At 34.3% G+C, this 15,229-nt stretch overlaps 3 protein-coding genes across 3 annotated transcripts; 2 read left to right on the forward strand and 1 right to left on the reverse strand.

The window, feature by feature from the left end:
- The first annotated feature begins 251 nt into the window (after nt 1–251).
- On the forward strand, nt 252–2,850 carry LOC106674077. Its single transcript, XM_014406528.2, has 3 exons — nt 252–518; nt 579–701; nt 2,440–2,850. The coding sequence occupies exons 1-3, from the start codon at nt 370–372 to the stop codon at nt 2,621–2,623; spliced, it is 456 nt and encodes a 151-aa protein (XP_014262014.1). The 5' UTR covers nt 252–369; the 3' UTR covers nt 2,624–2,850.
- A 3,020-nt stretch (nt 2,851–5,870) lies between these two features.
- On the reverse strand, nt 5,871–6,924 carry LOC106674076. Its single transcript, XM_014406527.2, has one exon. It carries the CDS (start codon nt 6,753–6,755, stop codon nt 5,961–5,963), a length of 795 nt encoding a protein of 264 aa, XP_014262013.1. The 5' UTR covers nt 6,756–6,924; the 3' UTR covers nt 5,871–5,960.
- Nucleotides 6,925–8,601: 1,677 nt separating this feature from the next.
- Nucleotides 8,602–14,879, forward strand: LOC106674072 (solute carrier family 12 member 8). Its single transcript, XM_014406521.2, has 13 exons — nt 8,602–8,835; nt 11,046–11,201; nt 11,257–11,437; nt 11,508–11,653; nt 11,723–11,957; nt 12,022–12,223; nt 12,280–12,380; nt 12,455–12,588; nt 12,876–13,075; nt 13,134–13,245; nt 13,306–13,416; nt 13,479–13,657; nt 13,727–14,879. The coding sequence occupies exons 2-13, from the start codon at nt 11,052–11,054 to the stop codon at nt 13,911–13,913; spliced, it is 1,938 nt and encodes a 645-aa protein (XP_014262007.1). The 5' UTR covers nt 8,602–8,835; nt 11,046–11,051; the 3' UTR covers nt 13,914–14,879.
- The last annotated feature ends 350 nt before the right edge of the window (nt 14,880–15,229 follow it).

Consider the following 15,229-nt stretch of genomic DNA (forward strand, 5'->3'; position numbering starts at 1 on the left):
CATGAAAATTGTTGAGTAAAGGTTCATGATTTTTGTTTTTGAGTTTACAGTCTACGCTTGAAAATTGAATTTGAGCGGCAATCAATGTCGAATCTTCTGTACTTGATCAGAGATGTTTACTTGTGCGTAAAATATATGTTATAAAATATGTATCACTGTAAGTCTCTTTATACCAATTTATCACGGTTTAAAATAACAGTAGGAATCAATTATGCTAGAGATTTTTGAAGCGGACATAGCGATCTTGAAGTTGAACTGTTGAAGCTTTGGCTGAACCTGACCTGCTACCTACTGCTTTTTTTCTCGCTTTGCGTTGTTCATCGTGCAATTCCGGTGATTAACTTATATTTGGAACATTTTGTACGCAAAATGTCAAAACAAGGGGAGAAAAAATGCTGCCTGCAGTTATGCAAACCCTTGACCACCAATAATTTGGCGTTCCACTATCTTCCCCTGTTCGGAGCAGTCAACTATGCTACGCTTTCCGTCAACGTGATGCATCCTTCGCTCATCGCGAGGTAGTTATGAACTTTTTTCCTTGTCGATTATTTGGGATTGCATAAAAATTTATGTTCCAGGCTGTGCCCTGCACGGGATGTGACGAACGTCCTACTGGCGAATTCAGTCGTAGGCACTACTCTGTATATCTACAGCAGACCCCATTTGAAACATGCCCCAACACAAACGAGGCTTTTATACAGGTTGATACTTTTACCTTTTTGGTTAAAATATATAAATTTTTCAGGGCAATTCGAGTATTGTTGCACAATTTCTGACCATTGGTCACCCTCCTAAATATCAAGAAATATTAGTGCAACTTAATTTCATTCACAAAATAAGAAAGCTGTTTACTTCTAATGTTAGGTACATCAGCTATATGTAAACTAGTACAAGGCTTCTAATGGAGTGTCTACTGTTGCGAAACCCATCTTTATTGTCCAAAGTAACCATATCGGATCAGACGAGGTCATTAAAAGGAAACGTTGTTAAGAAGAAAGGTTGTTATTTGAAGACAGACAATAAGTGTACAAATATTGACATTGAAGTAGCTCTGTGTGACAATATTGGTAGCATGAGAAAGCATCCAAGTCACTGTGTGCTTGTAAACAGCATGGAAGCTGTCACAGTGACAGCAGCAGCAAGATGGCCTTTGGGCAAACTCAACTCTCAACTCTAACCCTTTAACTCTACCAATGGATGTCTCTACGGTAGATCCACTGTACCTAGTCCTGCCATAAGTTCTGTTGCAATCATTCACCTTGAAAATAATCCCAAACAAACGCCTGGCGAACCTTGCTCTCTTGCCTATTGTTTACCTTTGATAAAATGCTAAATTCTTTTACTCAGTTGTTATTGAGAATTAATAACGTCAAGTTGGAACGTTGAACCAAACCGTCATGCCATCATCGCACTGCACAAGGCAGGTAAATCAAAATCAGAGATTTTCAAGACGCTGAAATCGTTAGGAATAAATCGAATGTTTGTGTGGCGCACCATAAATCGCTTCAAAGATACTCTATCTATTAAAGACAAACCAAGGTCCGGCCGTCCTCGCTCTATGAGGAGAATGCCATCAAAGCGGTTGAAAACCGAATTCGAAGAAATCCGCTACGAAAACAAAAAATATTGTCCAGAGAAATGGGGATTTCTTCCCGATCAATGTCGTGCATCATATAAGACGATCTTTCGATGAGTGCTTACCGTAGAATGGCAGGACAAAGGCTTACAGTATCTTTTAAAAAAAATTAGTCGAAAGAGCCAAGGCATTGTTGACCCGGTACGCCGATGGAGTTCATCGAAACATCTTGTTTACCGATGAAAAAAATTTTACCATCGAGGAAAAATTTAACCGTCAAAATGACAAGGTTTATGCTAGAAGTTCTCTAGAAGCTCAGGAAAAAATCGGAAGGGTAGAAAGAAGCCATCATCCTGTTTCCGTAATGGTGTGGTGGGGAGTTTGCTACGATGGCAACACAAAACTCCATTTTTGTGAGCAAGGATTCAAAACAAGGGTGAAAAATTACCAAGAAGACATCCTTGAGAAAGTAGTAAAGCGCCCTTAAGTACTAGGCAGTCTCGACTTAAACCCTATCGAGCACCTTTGGGCCTGTTGTTAAAAACGGTAAAAAAGTTGCCCAGTGAAGCCAGAGAATTAGAACTGTTGGAAGAGTATGAACATATTTTACAGCACTACATTCAAAACCTATTACCTTATTCTAAAATCCTATGTTAACGATTGTTACTTCCAAGTATCCCACAGAAATTCATTGTCTCCTATCCATTCTTGCAGGTGTTCCACAGGGCAACGTGCCCTGCGTAATATATATAAAAAAAGTTTACTTAATTTGTTACCAGTATATCAATGTAGACTACTTGAAAATACAGAATCTTACTTAAGAACAAAAAATGCCAATTTAAATTTATTTTTTCTTGTTTCAGTGGTTTTAGTGCTGTGATGTTTAACTTTGGCTCAGTGCTTGTCTGGGCAGTGCTCAGGACCGTTACAAAAAGTCAGTGCATCGCGACCTTAGTCGGCCTCTTGTCCGGTTTTGGTATGGTAGCAGCTGGCAAACACTGTCTTCAGTACATCGACAGCCAGGTTGAAACTTCATCAAGTTCATAATGATTGTTTTTGATAAAAAGTAAATCTTTTGTACACTAGTCTCACATCTTGGTAATAAAAAATGCATTTAGTGTCATGCTATGGCATGGTTGTTGAAATTGTAATTATCATTTGTTCCACTAAAATATTTTTTGAAAACGAACAGCAGAACATTTTAAAATAATAACATTTTAAGTCAAATGTTTTGTAACATGAATCAGTGTGGAAATAAAAAACTTTATTTCAGGCTTGTTATTTTTCAATGTGGATTTTATCTAAACTTTCTCTCTCTCTTGAAGTCTCTAAAACTTCTATCTACTAAAAATGTTTCTGTTATTTTCATATAATTGGCTAGATGCTGGTAAAGGAAATTCAGACAAGCTCCAAAAAAGCTGCTAATAATTCTATAACAGGAATTATGCCTTAAAAAAGATTTTGTTTCAAAAATATAAGAAGACTGGTATAAGAATAGTTGCTGAACTAAGTCAAATGCTAAACCGGGATTGGTTTACTTGTTGGGCTCATCTTCACTCAAGAATTTGTTGGACTACTCACTGTACTCATATACTGTTCTTCACTGAAGATGCTGAATGCTGAAACCTGTGAGAGCAGATGGACCCATTGCCGATTCAGCATTGATAAGGAACAGTTTAAAGTTAACACCCTGAATATAATTTATTATTGATATGAAATATAAGGACCAGGACAAAAAGTTAGATAGACCCCTGCTCTGGTATTTTGTCTATACATTACAATTGTTTTCATTAAGTTTTTTTTTCAGCAAAATTTTAATTGAATTTTGTTACTTAGTTGCCAGTAAAACATTGACGGGTCATGCCAGTTGGTTGATGCTTTTTAAATACTCAATTATATTAATAATGAAAAATTGTAGAATATCAATTTCGGAAATATCAAGAAACAGCATGGAAGTCTCTACATTTTCAAATAATCCAGAAGGCTACAGAAACAAAAAATACCAGGTAGGTCAACTGCCTTAATCAGCAAGGAAAAATAAGCAGTTTTTAGGATCGCTTTAAATTCCCTTTTTGACAGGTTGGCAAATCTCCAAATGCTGGAATATTACCAACATTAAAAACATAAAGAGGGGCCATGCACATCCAAAGGTGGAAAATGAAACAGGAGACGGATAACACCACTAAATAAAGTTCATAAGCCACTTCTATTGGAAGGAAGAATTGTGAAAAATTGTATTTTCAGATTTAAAAAACAAAAGGTCAGCAGTGTATATTGTAAACAAGATTATACCAAGGATACTTCCTTGGAGAATTCCAAATGTCACTGAAATTTGAGAGGAAAGGGATGTTCCCTCACACAGCAATACCAATGGGAAACATCTTGAGTACACCTTTAGTAGTAGTAATTCAAAATTTAAATTTTTTATTAATGGGAAGTCATATAAAATTAAACCTCTGGGGAAATACACTGTTTGTAACACAAATTATTTTGTATTTTTAGGAATGAGATTCCACTATAGTTTCCAGCTTTGTAATTTATAATAAATTGCCATTAGGCTTTGAGGAGTTTTTTTAATGCACATTAGGTTGGGGGGGGGGGGGTTGATATAGAAATATGTGAAACCTATTCTCCACCTGTGACCTAGGTAGATCTATTGTAGAACCCCTACAAATTATAGCCATACTTGTGCTCTTTTTCCTATAAGGTTAAACACTTTACTTGGTGCCTCTTTGCTTGCTTCTGGTGTGAAAGTTGCTGTACCATAACCGGGTTAATGCTTCACAAAGTAAATGTACTGATGTCTGGTTCCTCCTGACAAAGTCGTCATGTTTCTGTCCATCTTCTTTAGGTGATAGTTAAGAGGGCAGTGGCTGTTATAGAGGCCTATAATTTTTTTCATGCCTGCTGAGGAAGAGGAACCAGGTGTGGCTCCAGGTGCTGCCAACAGCTAGGTTATTTCTGCACGCAAAGCAATCATTTCCTAGATTCATACCCATTCATTCTTCAGTACATTCTTACTTATTTATATACCATTCACTCAGGATATTCCTCCATCACCCTTTTCACCTATTAAATAATTAACCTAATCAATGGATGATGGTCTAACCCTCTCACACTAAAATACATTCAATCTCAACACACAGAGTACACAATATACAATAAAATTCTTCCAAAAATGATAACAGGAAACCCCTGCTATGCTCAAAAATAATTTTCATGTTGTGTAGCATTACTACGTGTTCTCTATATGAAGTCAAGTAGTTCTACCCTTAGTTAGATGGAACACATCAAGCAACCTTTCTCCTTAAGCCAGCGCTTAAACAGGCTTTGGCACAAAAGTAAGCGTGTCATCATCATATGACCTATTCTTTATCTCATGATGTCTCTTCTACGAATCATATCCAACAAGGGCCACCTATTGACAAGCTCTTGATACAAGGGAGCTTCTTCAATCCTTTTTAAAAAATATAGTTCTTACTCACATAAGTGATATAATAGATCACTTAAATATATGCCTATTATCTAATTATTGTAAATTCAATAATATATTTTACAAAATGAAAGGGTTACCAATGGGGTCTCCATTATCCCCACTTTATGCTGAAATATTCATGGATAATTAAAAAAAAAAAAAAAACTGTAAGAACTATCTTTTTTAAAAAAGGATTGAACACCGCACTCACTCCAGCCCACTGATGCTGCCACTTTCTTTTAAACATGTTTTTTATCGCATTTTTAATGTCAGGTCAGTCTTAGCTAGCCTCCTTGTCCACCTTTTTGTAACCCTCCAGACTTATGTGCCCAGGTACCCAGTCTACAACCAGTTATGCTTGCAGAGTCACTCCAGCTCATATCACTCCAACAAGAGTACAATGATAGGGTCAACCGGGAACAAGTCACAGACAGCAGTAACTGTGTGACCTCAAGCACGTGCCAAATCACATCATCTATGTCAGTAGGAGTGACCACCAAGATCTAAAGCTTTTGAACGTACAAAGACTCTTCAACAAAACAAAAATCACAAACAGATGTATCAGGCTAATTATATATCTCATTACCTTTTGGGATTCCTTAAATTATCAATATGCAAGAATAAAATGTAACTGTAGATACTGTTTAACATTATTCTATCTCTCCCGTGTTATTGTAAGCTATTGAGGTTATTATAGTTGTAAAACGACTATTATTATTTTAAAATAACAGCAATTCACTAGTAGATGTACATATCTATGATCAGTCTTCAATTATATAATATAAACATGTCAAGGATAGGGTTAATTATATGAAATAATTTTAAAAAGGAAATATATATGTATAATCTTTCATTTATAGATAACACTGAATATTTACACTGTGTACAAATTAAAATAATAAATAATTATTACTCATAATCATCTTTCATTAGATCTTGAAATACTTCATATTCAAATAATGAAAGGCCAGCGACGTTGGTCGAGAATTCAGTGTCGGATGTATTGAGGATGATGTCCAGCCTGGGATTTTTGAACTTTTTCTGCTGTCGTTCCTTTTCTCTCAGAGGTTTATACACACCGGCCCTGATCAAAAATTCGAACCTTTCTCTAATATAGTCAATCGTGTAAGACAAGGCGCCACTGTGAGCGATCTCATTCTTGGAAACTAACATCTCTTTCTCTAGATAGTCTATTTTGTCCGACAGCCTGTCGACACTGTCAGTTATCACTAAAGGTGCCGTAAGAAAGATACTCAGGACAAGTTTTTTGTTGTACTTTGACAAGAGGAATAGGTACGTCTCTTCAATCCTGTTATAATTCGCTAAAAGAAGCTGCGGGTGGTCCGTAAGCAATTTCATAAAGTGTTGTTCGCCAAACTGGCAGTTGCTCCAGGCCAAAAGCGACTTGTCCAACTTTTCAAGATTTAGCGTTTCGATCTGAGGGCAGACACCGATCAAGTTGGAAGCCCTTTCATCGGTGAAGCCATACTTCTTTAAATAGCAAACGACCTGGGAACAACATTGACTCCTCGGAAGGAAATTTTGAACGTCGATCACAGATTCGCTGCTAGCCCCGGGTGAGTCCTCCTGTTTCAGATGTACACTGTTTAAAGAGAAACTGCAAACAGAAGGAACCACAGTTGACCACATCTTCAGGGTCTTATTCATCATTGGACTACACAAAATTGCCTTCATTAATCCCATTATTGGAACTATACCTTAACTTCTAGATTAAAAACCTACTTCAGATCTTTTAAAACAGTGATTCATAGCATTAAACTTGACAAAAAACCAAAACCAAACCAAAATAATACATCAGTTATCTTGGCATGGAAACCGGCCGAAGGTTAAATAAAGCTTTCTGACCTAGTCCAAGGCAGTTCTATGTGTGGCATCAATGGCCGTGTCTATGCCTACGTCATTTTATTTTTTCTGTCATCACAAATTGTATAAAAGTAAGATAAGGCCAAACCATGTTTTTCGTCAGTTTTATAATTATTCCAGCCCTAATGAACATAAATTAATTGGTCATGTTCGTTCTGAATATATTATTTAAAGGCTTTTGAACTTTAAAAAATAAAATGTAATTTAAAAGTTATGTGTTTTTATAATAATTTTTGAATAACCTAATCGAAGTTCACTGTCTAAAGCCTGATGATGTGATGACAAAAACAAGCACAAAATCAATCAGAATGGATGCAAAAGAAACAAAAATAGTAGTGGACAAACTGTAGCCGTGCCATACACAGCAAGCTGAAAGTAAAAGAACCCTCACCTAAACCGGAGATGACAAATCTCACAGGAATGAAAGAACTGTAAAGCTGTCACTAGCATCTGAGAAAACATCTATATAACCTGGGTATTATGTTCAATTTCAAAAATTGAAAATTCCAGGGCATTATGCAACTGGATTTGTCCTGAAAACTTGCTACGTTAACACTAACAAGATAAAAATATCAACCTCTATAGAGGCTTTTTTGTATTGGGGTCTGTTTCAAATTGAGTCTTCTGTAGATAGTATATAAGGGTAGTGCCTATGATTAAATTTTCCAGTAGGACAATAATATGTATGATCCTGCAGAAACTCTGGCCAGTTTGTCCCCAAGCACTGCAACCTTTTGACTTATTGCACTTTTCCTAGATCTTTAGTTCAGTCATTCAGTGTAATCGACTGAATGCTTTTAAAAGTATTAGGTCGTTGACTGTTGTTATGGTAAATTATTTTCCTGTGTTTTCTTTATTACCATTGTTTCCAATGTTTCCATTGAATGGTTGCTTTGCATTTAAAGTTGATATGGGCGGTTATTTTTTCCTCTTCATTGCTTAATCTACAAATGGGATCATAGTTGAATATGCCAATGTTATGTAGATTTTTCCCAGATGCCAGGACCAGAAAATAATCTTATCATTCCTTTGAATTTAGCCCTCTCTAACTATAGCAGTGAGTTTGCCAGTTTATGTGAGGATTCCTTTATCATAAATTTGCTGTGACTGGTACCCCTTGGGTTTTTACACTTCTCATTTTGGTTCTTTTGGATGCGTTATGAGATGGAGGATTCTGTGTCTGTTTTTGTCATCTCATCTGGCAGAACCTCTGGCCAGTTTGTCTGCATTTTCGTTACCCAAAATTCCTTTGCGTCCTGGCACTCAAGGCATCATCAGGTCCCCAGGTTTTAAAACGTGGTCCACTTCCAATTCTCTCCAAACCCAATTCAATCAAGTAAATTTTCTGTAACGATGCAATAGTTGAAGTAAAATAAATAACAAATTGATCAAAAGGAAGAGGGCAATAATTTTTAAGGAACATGCAGAATATGACCTTTTTCAGGGCATTCTGCAGGAAAGAAAAAATTAAAATATTAATAACCTGTCCTCAAAATTATTGTTAAAATCGCCTTTTTAAACGAACAGACCATTAATTTGAATGTTTTAGATTTAATTAATCAAATTAAACGAGGTAAAACCTGTTTAGGCAATTAATGTTCCTTTCAGTGCGTCACGCGTTCCTGCTGGAAGAACTGGCACATCTTCCAAGTCCAACCAAATCCAAACCACTACGAAACCTTTCACCTTTTAAGACCTTTCATATTTTTTATTTAAACTTTAAACACTGCACGAATGTGAAGTGGTTAATTCACCAGAAGGTCCAGGCCACCTTGGATGAAGGTCTCCATTTATAAAATGAATCGTGGATAAAACATCTTATCTTATCCAGGACAAGCTTTATCAGTTTTAGATTTTCTGCCATGACGATAAGCTCGGCCGAATAAAAGATAATTATTTGGTAAGTTGAAAATATAAAGTTAGTTAAAAAGTCAACATAGAATATTCATTATAGATTTAAGGATAAAAATCATGCTTAAAAAATTAAATATCCATAGCTTTTAAATTATGTAAATATCATTAAAAGAGGAGCATAATGTACACTCAAAGATAAAAACCAGACACTTGTATTTATTTGTTTACTTTCCATAATACACTGATAGACAAAATAAACGCACCATCCTTAAAATTTAATGTTAAATATTCAAAAATGAATAGGAATATTGTAATATTTACTTTCTTCTACTTTGCATTAAAATTTATTATAAATTATTGTTTTTTTATTGAAGGAAAATTATTGAAAAATAATAAAATAAAATGTCCATAATTCTGTTTATTGGGCATAATAATTTTTTTGTATGATGTCCTCTGTTAGCTAAAACCTCTGTGCACCTGTAAGGCATACTGTTGGCATATGGTTGTCACTAATTTCATTAGGAATTTCACCCCGTAGAAGTTGCGACGCTGCAGGTCAGCTGATGATCGAAAAGCCTTTTCTGTAACAAATTCCACATGTGCTCAATGGTACTGAGGTCTGGCGACAATGAGGGACGGGGAAGATGGGAAATTCCCATGTTTTCTAAACAATGATGAACACTGCCTCTATTAGGTCTGGCATTGTCATCCAGAAATTGAAAATCCTTGCCAATGAGATCCCTGTTTGAGGGATGTATTTCTCGATAATTTCTTGGACATAAGGGACTGCGGTGAGGTTGCCTTCAACAATATGGAGTCTAGTTCGTCCTCCAGTGTAAATTTCAGCCCAGACCATTGCATCACATCCTCCAAACTGCTACGGTAGCACGGAGTGGGGCATTGTACACATCCCCTGATCTCAGTAGATCCAGTTATCACTTTACAGACAGAAACACGGCTCATCAGTAAACAACAGCATTCCAATTGGTATTCTCTTCTAGGCACTATATTCTCCTGAGTAGCTGGTGGCAGGCTATTGCTGCAGGTCATCTCACAGGGGTATACAATGTGAGGCCAACTTCCCACAAATGATTATGAATCAGATGTGTTGATAAAGGCTGTGCCAAAACATCTTGTAGACTATGGAAAGGGTTCTGTCTTGCAGCAATGACTATTTCTTGACTTTAGCAAAATAATGCGCTGAAATTCACTACCCGGGCCTCCTATTGAAACTTCCAGTCTTACGGAATCAGGGTAAAGCCTGGAAGACGATACTGAGAAATGCTAACTGCCTCTGCAAAATTTACTTGCCGGTGACCTCTATGACTCATTCCAACATTAATATTGCCAACTTCTGGTTGAAGAAGATGTCTTTCCTTGGTTAAAGAGATCACAACTGGGTTAAAATAGAAAAAAGGTGTTAGTTCCCAAAATGAGTAATCTTCATGTTTCCTTTTCTTAAGTAAAACTGTTATTAAAAATTGAGGATTAACATTTTTTTCTTTTCTTTTCTTTAAATCCAACTAACAAGAATATATCAGTCAATTTAATTAAAATTAATAGAATGAGAATACATTACAAATATCCCTATTCATTTTTGAGCAGTTTATTTAGGTTTATTCATATTTTGCTTATGAAAAATAACTATGGCAAAAACTCACTGCTAGACAGAATAATGTGCTCCGCAAATGACATCGCTTACTTTCACTTATTTAATTCTTCTATTAACATTTTTCTGATCCAACTTCAAAATTTGCTAAACAAATCTGGACTATCTAGGTTTTTTTTCTTTATCATCTATACATATGAATATTATTGTAAATACCATATTATTTGTAAACATTGTAATAATTATTAGTAAAAAAAAAAAAATAAATAAATAAAAAGTATTATTCAAATCCTGAAAAGGAAACATGCTTACGGCTTGCAACACAACTAATCTGAAGTTTTTTTTTTAAAATTTTTTTTTATTTAACAAAACTAATCAAATTAATTGTTAGTTAAATTTAAAATTTAATCTATTACTTAATTTATTAATATTATTAAAACTAATGAATTTCTGATCTCATTCAATTTGGTTTCAATTCAATTATTACCACTTTTACATTGTGAAATTGGTATAGGTAGTGCATAGTATTTCTTATGGGGTGAAAAAATGCACTACCTTGTCTACTCTCTCCATATTTTTATTTTTTTCCAGCAAAGTAAACTTTGTCGTGAGAACAATATATGCAGTATTGCTTTATTTTATTCCAGACAAGGATGGACCATAAAAAAAACGAAAGCCCGGTCAATTGGTCAAAATATGGTCTAGGGCAGGAAAATTATGATAGAACGAGTGAAAACAGAAATGAGTACGGTATTAGCGGTCACCAGCCTGCTGGGCCCAATGAATTATTCGCTGGTGAACAGGTAACGATTATTTATTATGAAAATATTTCATTTTATGATTTATGGATTTTTCCAGAGTGATACTCCTTGGTGGAAGTCTCAATTCTTTATATCAGAACCGATACTTTTTGGACCAATAGATGGTGTTTTTACATCGTGTTTGATAAATGTTTTCGGGGTAATAGTTTTTCTCCGTTCTGGATGGATTGTCGGCCAAGCGGGTGTCCTTAATGCAATACTTATGATCTTAGCAACAGGTGATTCATCAGTTTAACTTTTTTCTTTTGAATCAAATTATTTTTAATATCTGTTTTTTTGAACATGTAGTTGGTATTGCTTTGATTACTGTACTGTCAGCTGTTGGGATATGTGAAAGGTGCAGAATGGAAAGTGGAGGGGTGTATTTTCTTCTTGCTCATGTTTTAGGACCTAGATTGGGTACTGCTTTCGGTCTTCTTTATGTGTTTGGCCAGGTAACATTATTTCTTATTTTTTATTTTATTTTTATTATTTTTTTAAAAATTAATATTCTTAATATTTAGGCTGTGGGATGCAGCTTATTTGTCCTCGGTCTTGGGGAATCCCTGGCAGAATTTGTTGGCCTGGAGGGAAATCATTGGGCCCAAAGGGGCTTTGCAAGCGGTGCAGTTCTTCTGTTAGGTGCAATAAACATGGCCGGTGTTAAATGGGTCGTAAAACTTCAGTTTATGCTCCTCATCGTTCTTTTACTCGCAGCTCTTGACTTACTCGTTGGAAGTTTTGTACACACAGATATACGTAACTAATTGAAATATTGTAAAATATTAAATTTTGTGATTTTAATTATAATTTCTGAATTCAGAGAGTGGATTCATGGGATGGTGGAGAGGGATGATCAGTCAGAATTTATATCCTGACTATTTCGACGGCTACAACTGGTTCACTGTATTTGGTGTATTTTTCCCGACTATTACTGGTATTCTCGCCGGAATAAATATGAGCGGGGATTTAAGGAATCCCGCTAAAGATATTCCAAATGGTACACTTGCTGCCGTAATTACAGTGTAAGAAAATAAACAATACTTAATACATCAAAATTTTAATTGTTGTCTTATTTCAGGACTGTTCTTTATTTACTATTTGTAATTGTTTTGGCTAGCACATGTACAAGAATGGCTCTCCGAAAAGATTTTATGATTTCTGCCAAAGTTTCAGCTTTAAGTTGGTCAAAATATACTAAATCATATAGATTAATTTTATTGTTATTATTAAACCATTTTTACATTTTATATTAGGACTGCTTTTACTGGCCGGATTATATGTTTCTTCAATGTCCAGTTGTTTAGGTGCTATGTACGGCACACCAAGAGTTCTTCAGTCAATTGCCAATGAAAATGTTATTCCTCTCTTAAGAATATTAGGAAAAGGGGTAAGTGATTTAATTTTACAATAACATTTCATTAGGAGCATCATTCTGGATTGATGAAAAAAAATCCTTCCGTATATATGGACATCGTTTCAGAATGACGTGCCTAACAATCTAAAAAACCGAGTCTTTTTACTTCAAAAGACTTCACAAGTTTAATTAAGGGCCATTTATAAACCTAAATAAATTTGAAAACTAAAACAATAAAACCTATTTTGGGAGTGTCTTTAGAAATAACAGCTGTAAAGAATATGTTAACAAATCTTTGTATATAATTATTTTGATTTTAGAAAGGACCAAACAGAGTTCCCATATATTCTCTTGTACTTGTCGCATTTGTTACAATAAGTTTCATATTAGTTGGTGATATAAATTCTCTTGCTCCTGTTGTCACCATGCCTTTCCTTATGATGTATGCTATTATAGACTATGCCTATTTTGCACTGGCACAAACTTTTGATTTGCAGAACCACCGTGAACAAAGATTTAGGTAAAACTTTTTTTTTTAATTTTCATTTTGACTTCATTAATGCAAATACTATGTTTAGGCCATATGAGAAACCAAATTCAGGTTCATCGCCATCATTGCAACATAGTGATTTTAGCAATGATTTAGATTCATTGTTTCCTGAGAGAAGTCATCATCGAATGTATTCCACCGTACGTGTTCAATTTGTATTTAAAAAAAAAATTATTGATTTATTCTTATTTATTTAATAGATATCTGCCACTCCCAGCCCTGAACAGCCAAACCCTCCTAGTCATATTGTTCACAAGAAAACGGCAAACTGGTATTCAAATTTCTGCAACAGGTGGCTTTCCCTTTTTGGGGTAAGAAAAAAAAATTATAACAAAAATTTGAATGTTTTGCGAGTGCATATTAAATTTTTCAGGCATTTTTGAAACTTGGCATGATGTTCCTGGTTCATTGGAGCTATGCTTTAGTCAATTTGGGGATGGTCTTTTTAATATGGCTTTACGTCGGTCTTACAAATCCAGCCGTCAAACCGGGGGCAGCATCAGAGTTCAAATTTTTCAAGTGGCTTAAAGTAGCTCTGCTTCGCATATGCGGGTAGGAACGATTAAAATACTAAATGTAATAAAAAGAAAATATATATCCGTAATGAAAATTTATTTTCAGGAAAAGAGGAGTCGATTATGAGGAAATTGTTGTCTCTCCTCACCATCCCGGAGTCCAAACTTCTCCTTCGCAGCTTACAGAAGAAAACGAAGATTTTTCCAACAGGCAGAGGTTTCATCAGACAGCCACAATTCGTCCTCTGTATCATGATGACCCCCTTCATAGCAACATAGAGATACTGAGATAGTACATATTAGGACTGTGAGTTGTAATTTTTATTGCAACAGGTAATTAATTTTAGTTTCTAATCGTAATTTTTTTATTTTTTATTTATTTTTTAATGGTGCTAATTTGGAATTAACATTGGGTTTCATAATTTTTTTAAATTTTAATAATTTTAAAACTTTTGTTTTTAAACTGAAACAATTTATTTGCATTTTATTTAAAAAAACAAAAGGCAATATAAATAATTTAAGTACAAAACAATCAGTATTAGAAATGATTTTTTAAAAATTTACATCAATGTGACTTTTGAGATTTTAATTTGTACTAAGTAGAAAATTAGTAATATTGCTATTTATTTATTGATTATTGCCTTAATTTAATATAAACAAATTCCTTAAAACATTAATAAATATTGTTTGTTTTGAACTTTGAAAATAATCAGAACTCACCAATTTAATATGAAAACTAATAATTGCTTTGCCTTGAATCACCGCTTTGTTTAAATTCAATTTGCATTTAGTTATTAGTCTTTGAAAGCCTTTTGATACAAACAAAGTATGCCACATACTTAATTTGTGCTTAACAATATTCCAAAAAAATTGTTTGGCAATTATTCATTTTTCACAAGACCTCCCACTGCTTGTAGCATAAGAATGCATATTTTTCTCGCTAAATTTTAAGTCAATGGACCACATTCCAATATAAAATAATGAATCGATTTTTTTTCCTTAAAAATATGAGACATTTTATATTTTTATAATATCAAAAATGTGGAGATGAATTTTAAAATGCTTAATGCAGTTGTAATTGGAGGTGTTTTGTACATTTTAAACACTAGCAGCAAAATTGATGTCTACAATATATTTTTTTTAGTTAACAAACTTGCTAATTTGAATTAATTTAAATTATAAATAAAGATATTGCTTGTAGTTTAGTGTACAAGTAAATTAAATGTGATACAATTGATATTAAATTATTACCTTCCTAATTTTGTTTTTGTTCAGAACCTAAATGAAAAAAATAAAATTAAAAATATTGTGAATCCTGGCATGCAATTAGTTTTTTAGTGTGCTAGACAGAATTACACCTTCGCCAAATACGTTAGCATTTTGGAACAACACAAGGCAAATTTTGGCTTACGATAAAAGGTGAGTACATTGACAACAATTAAACTTATAATTTGCTTTGCTGAATAAATAGTATAGCAATCATTGGCCTGCAAATTTCTTGAGTATGCTTGTATTGTTTGGGATACATTTTTTAAGACATTATACTGGTTGAATGAAGCGTAGGGCTATTAGAAACTTGTCATTTAAATCTGATGTTCTATTAGCCTTT

Source organism: Cimex lectularius, unplaced genomic scaffold (genome assembly GCF_000648675.2).
Source record: "Cimex lectularius strain Harlan isolate CLEC.00 unplaced genomic scaffold, Clec_2.1 scaffold91, whole genome shotgun sequence".
NCBI classification, from domain to species: domain Eukaryota; kingdom Metazoa; phylum Arthropoda; class Insecta; order Hemiptera; family Cimicidae; genus Cimex; species Cimex lectularius.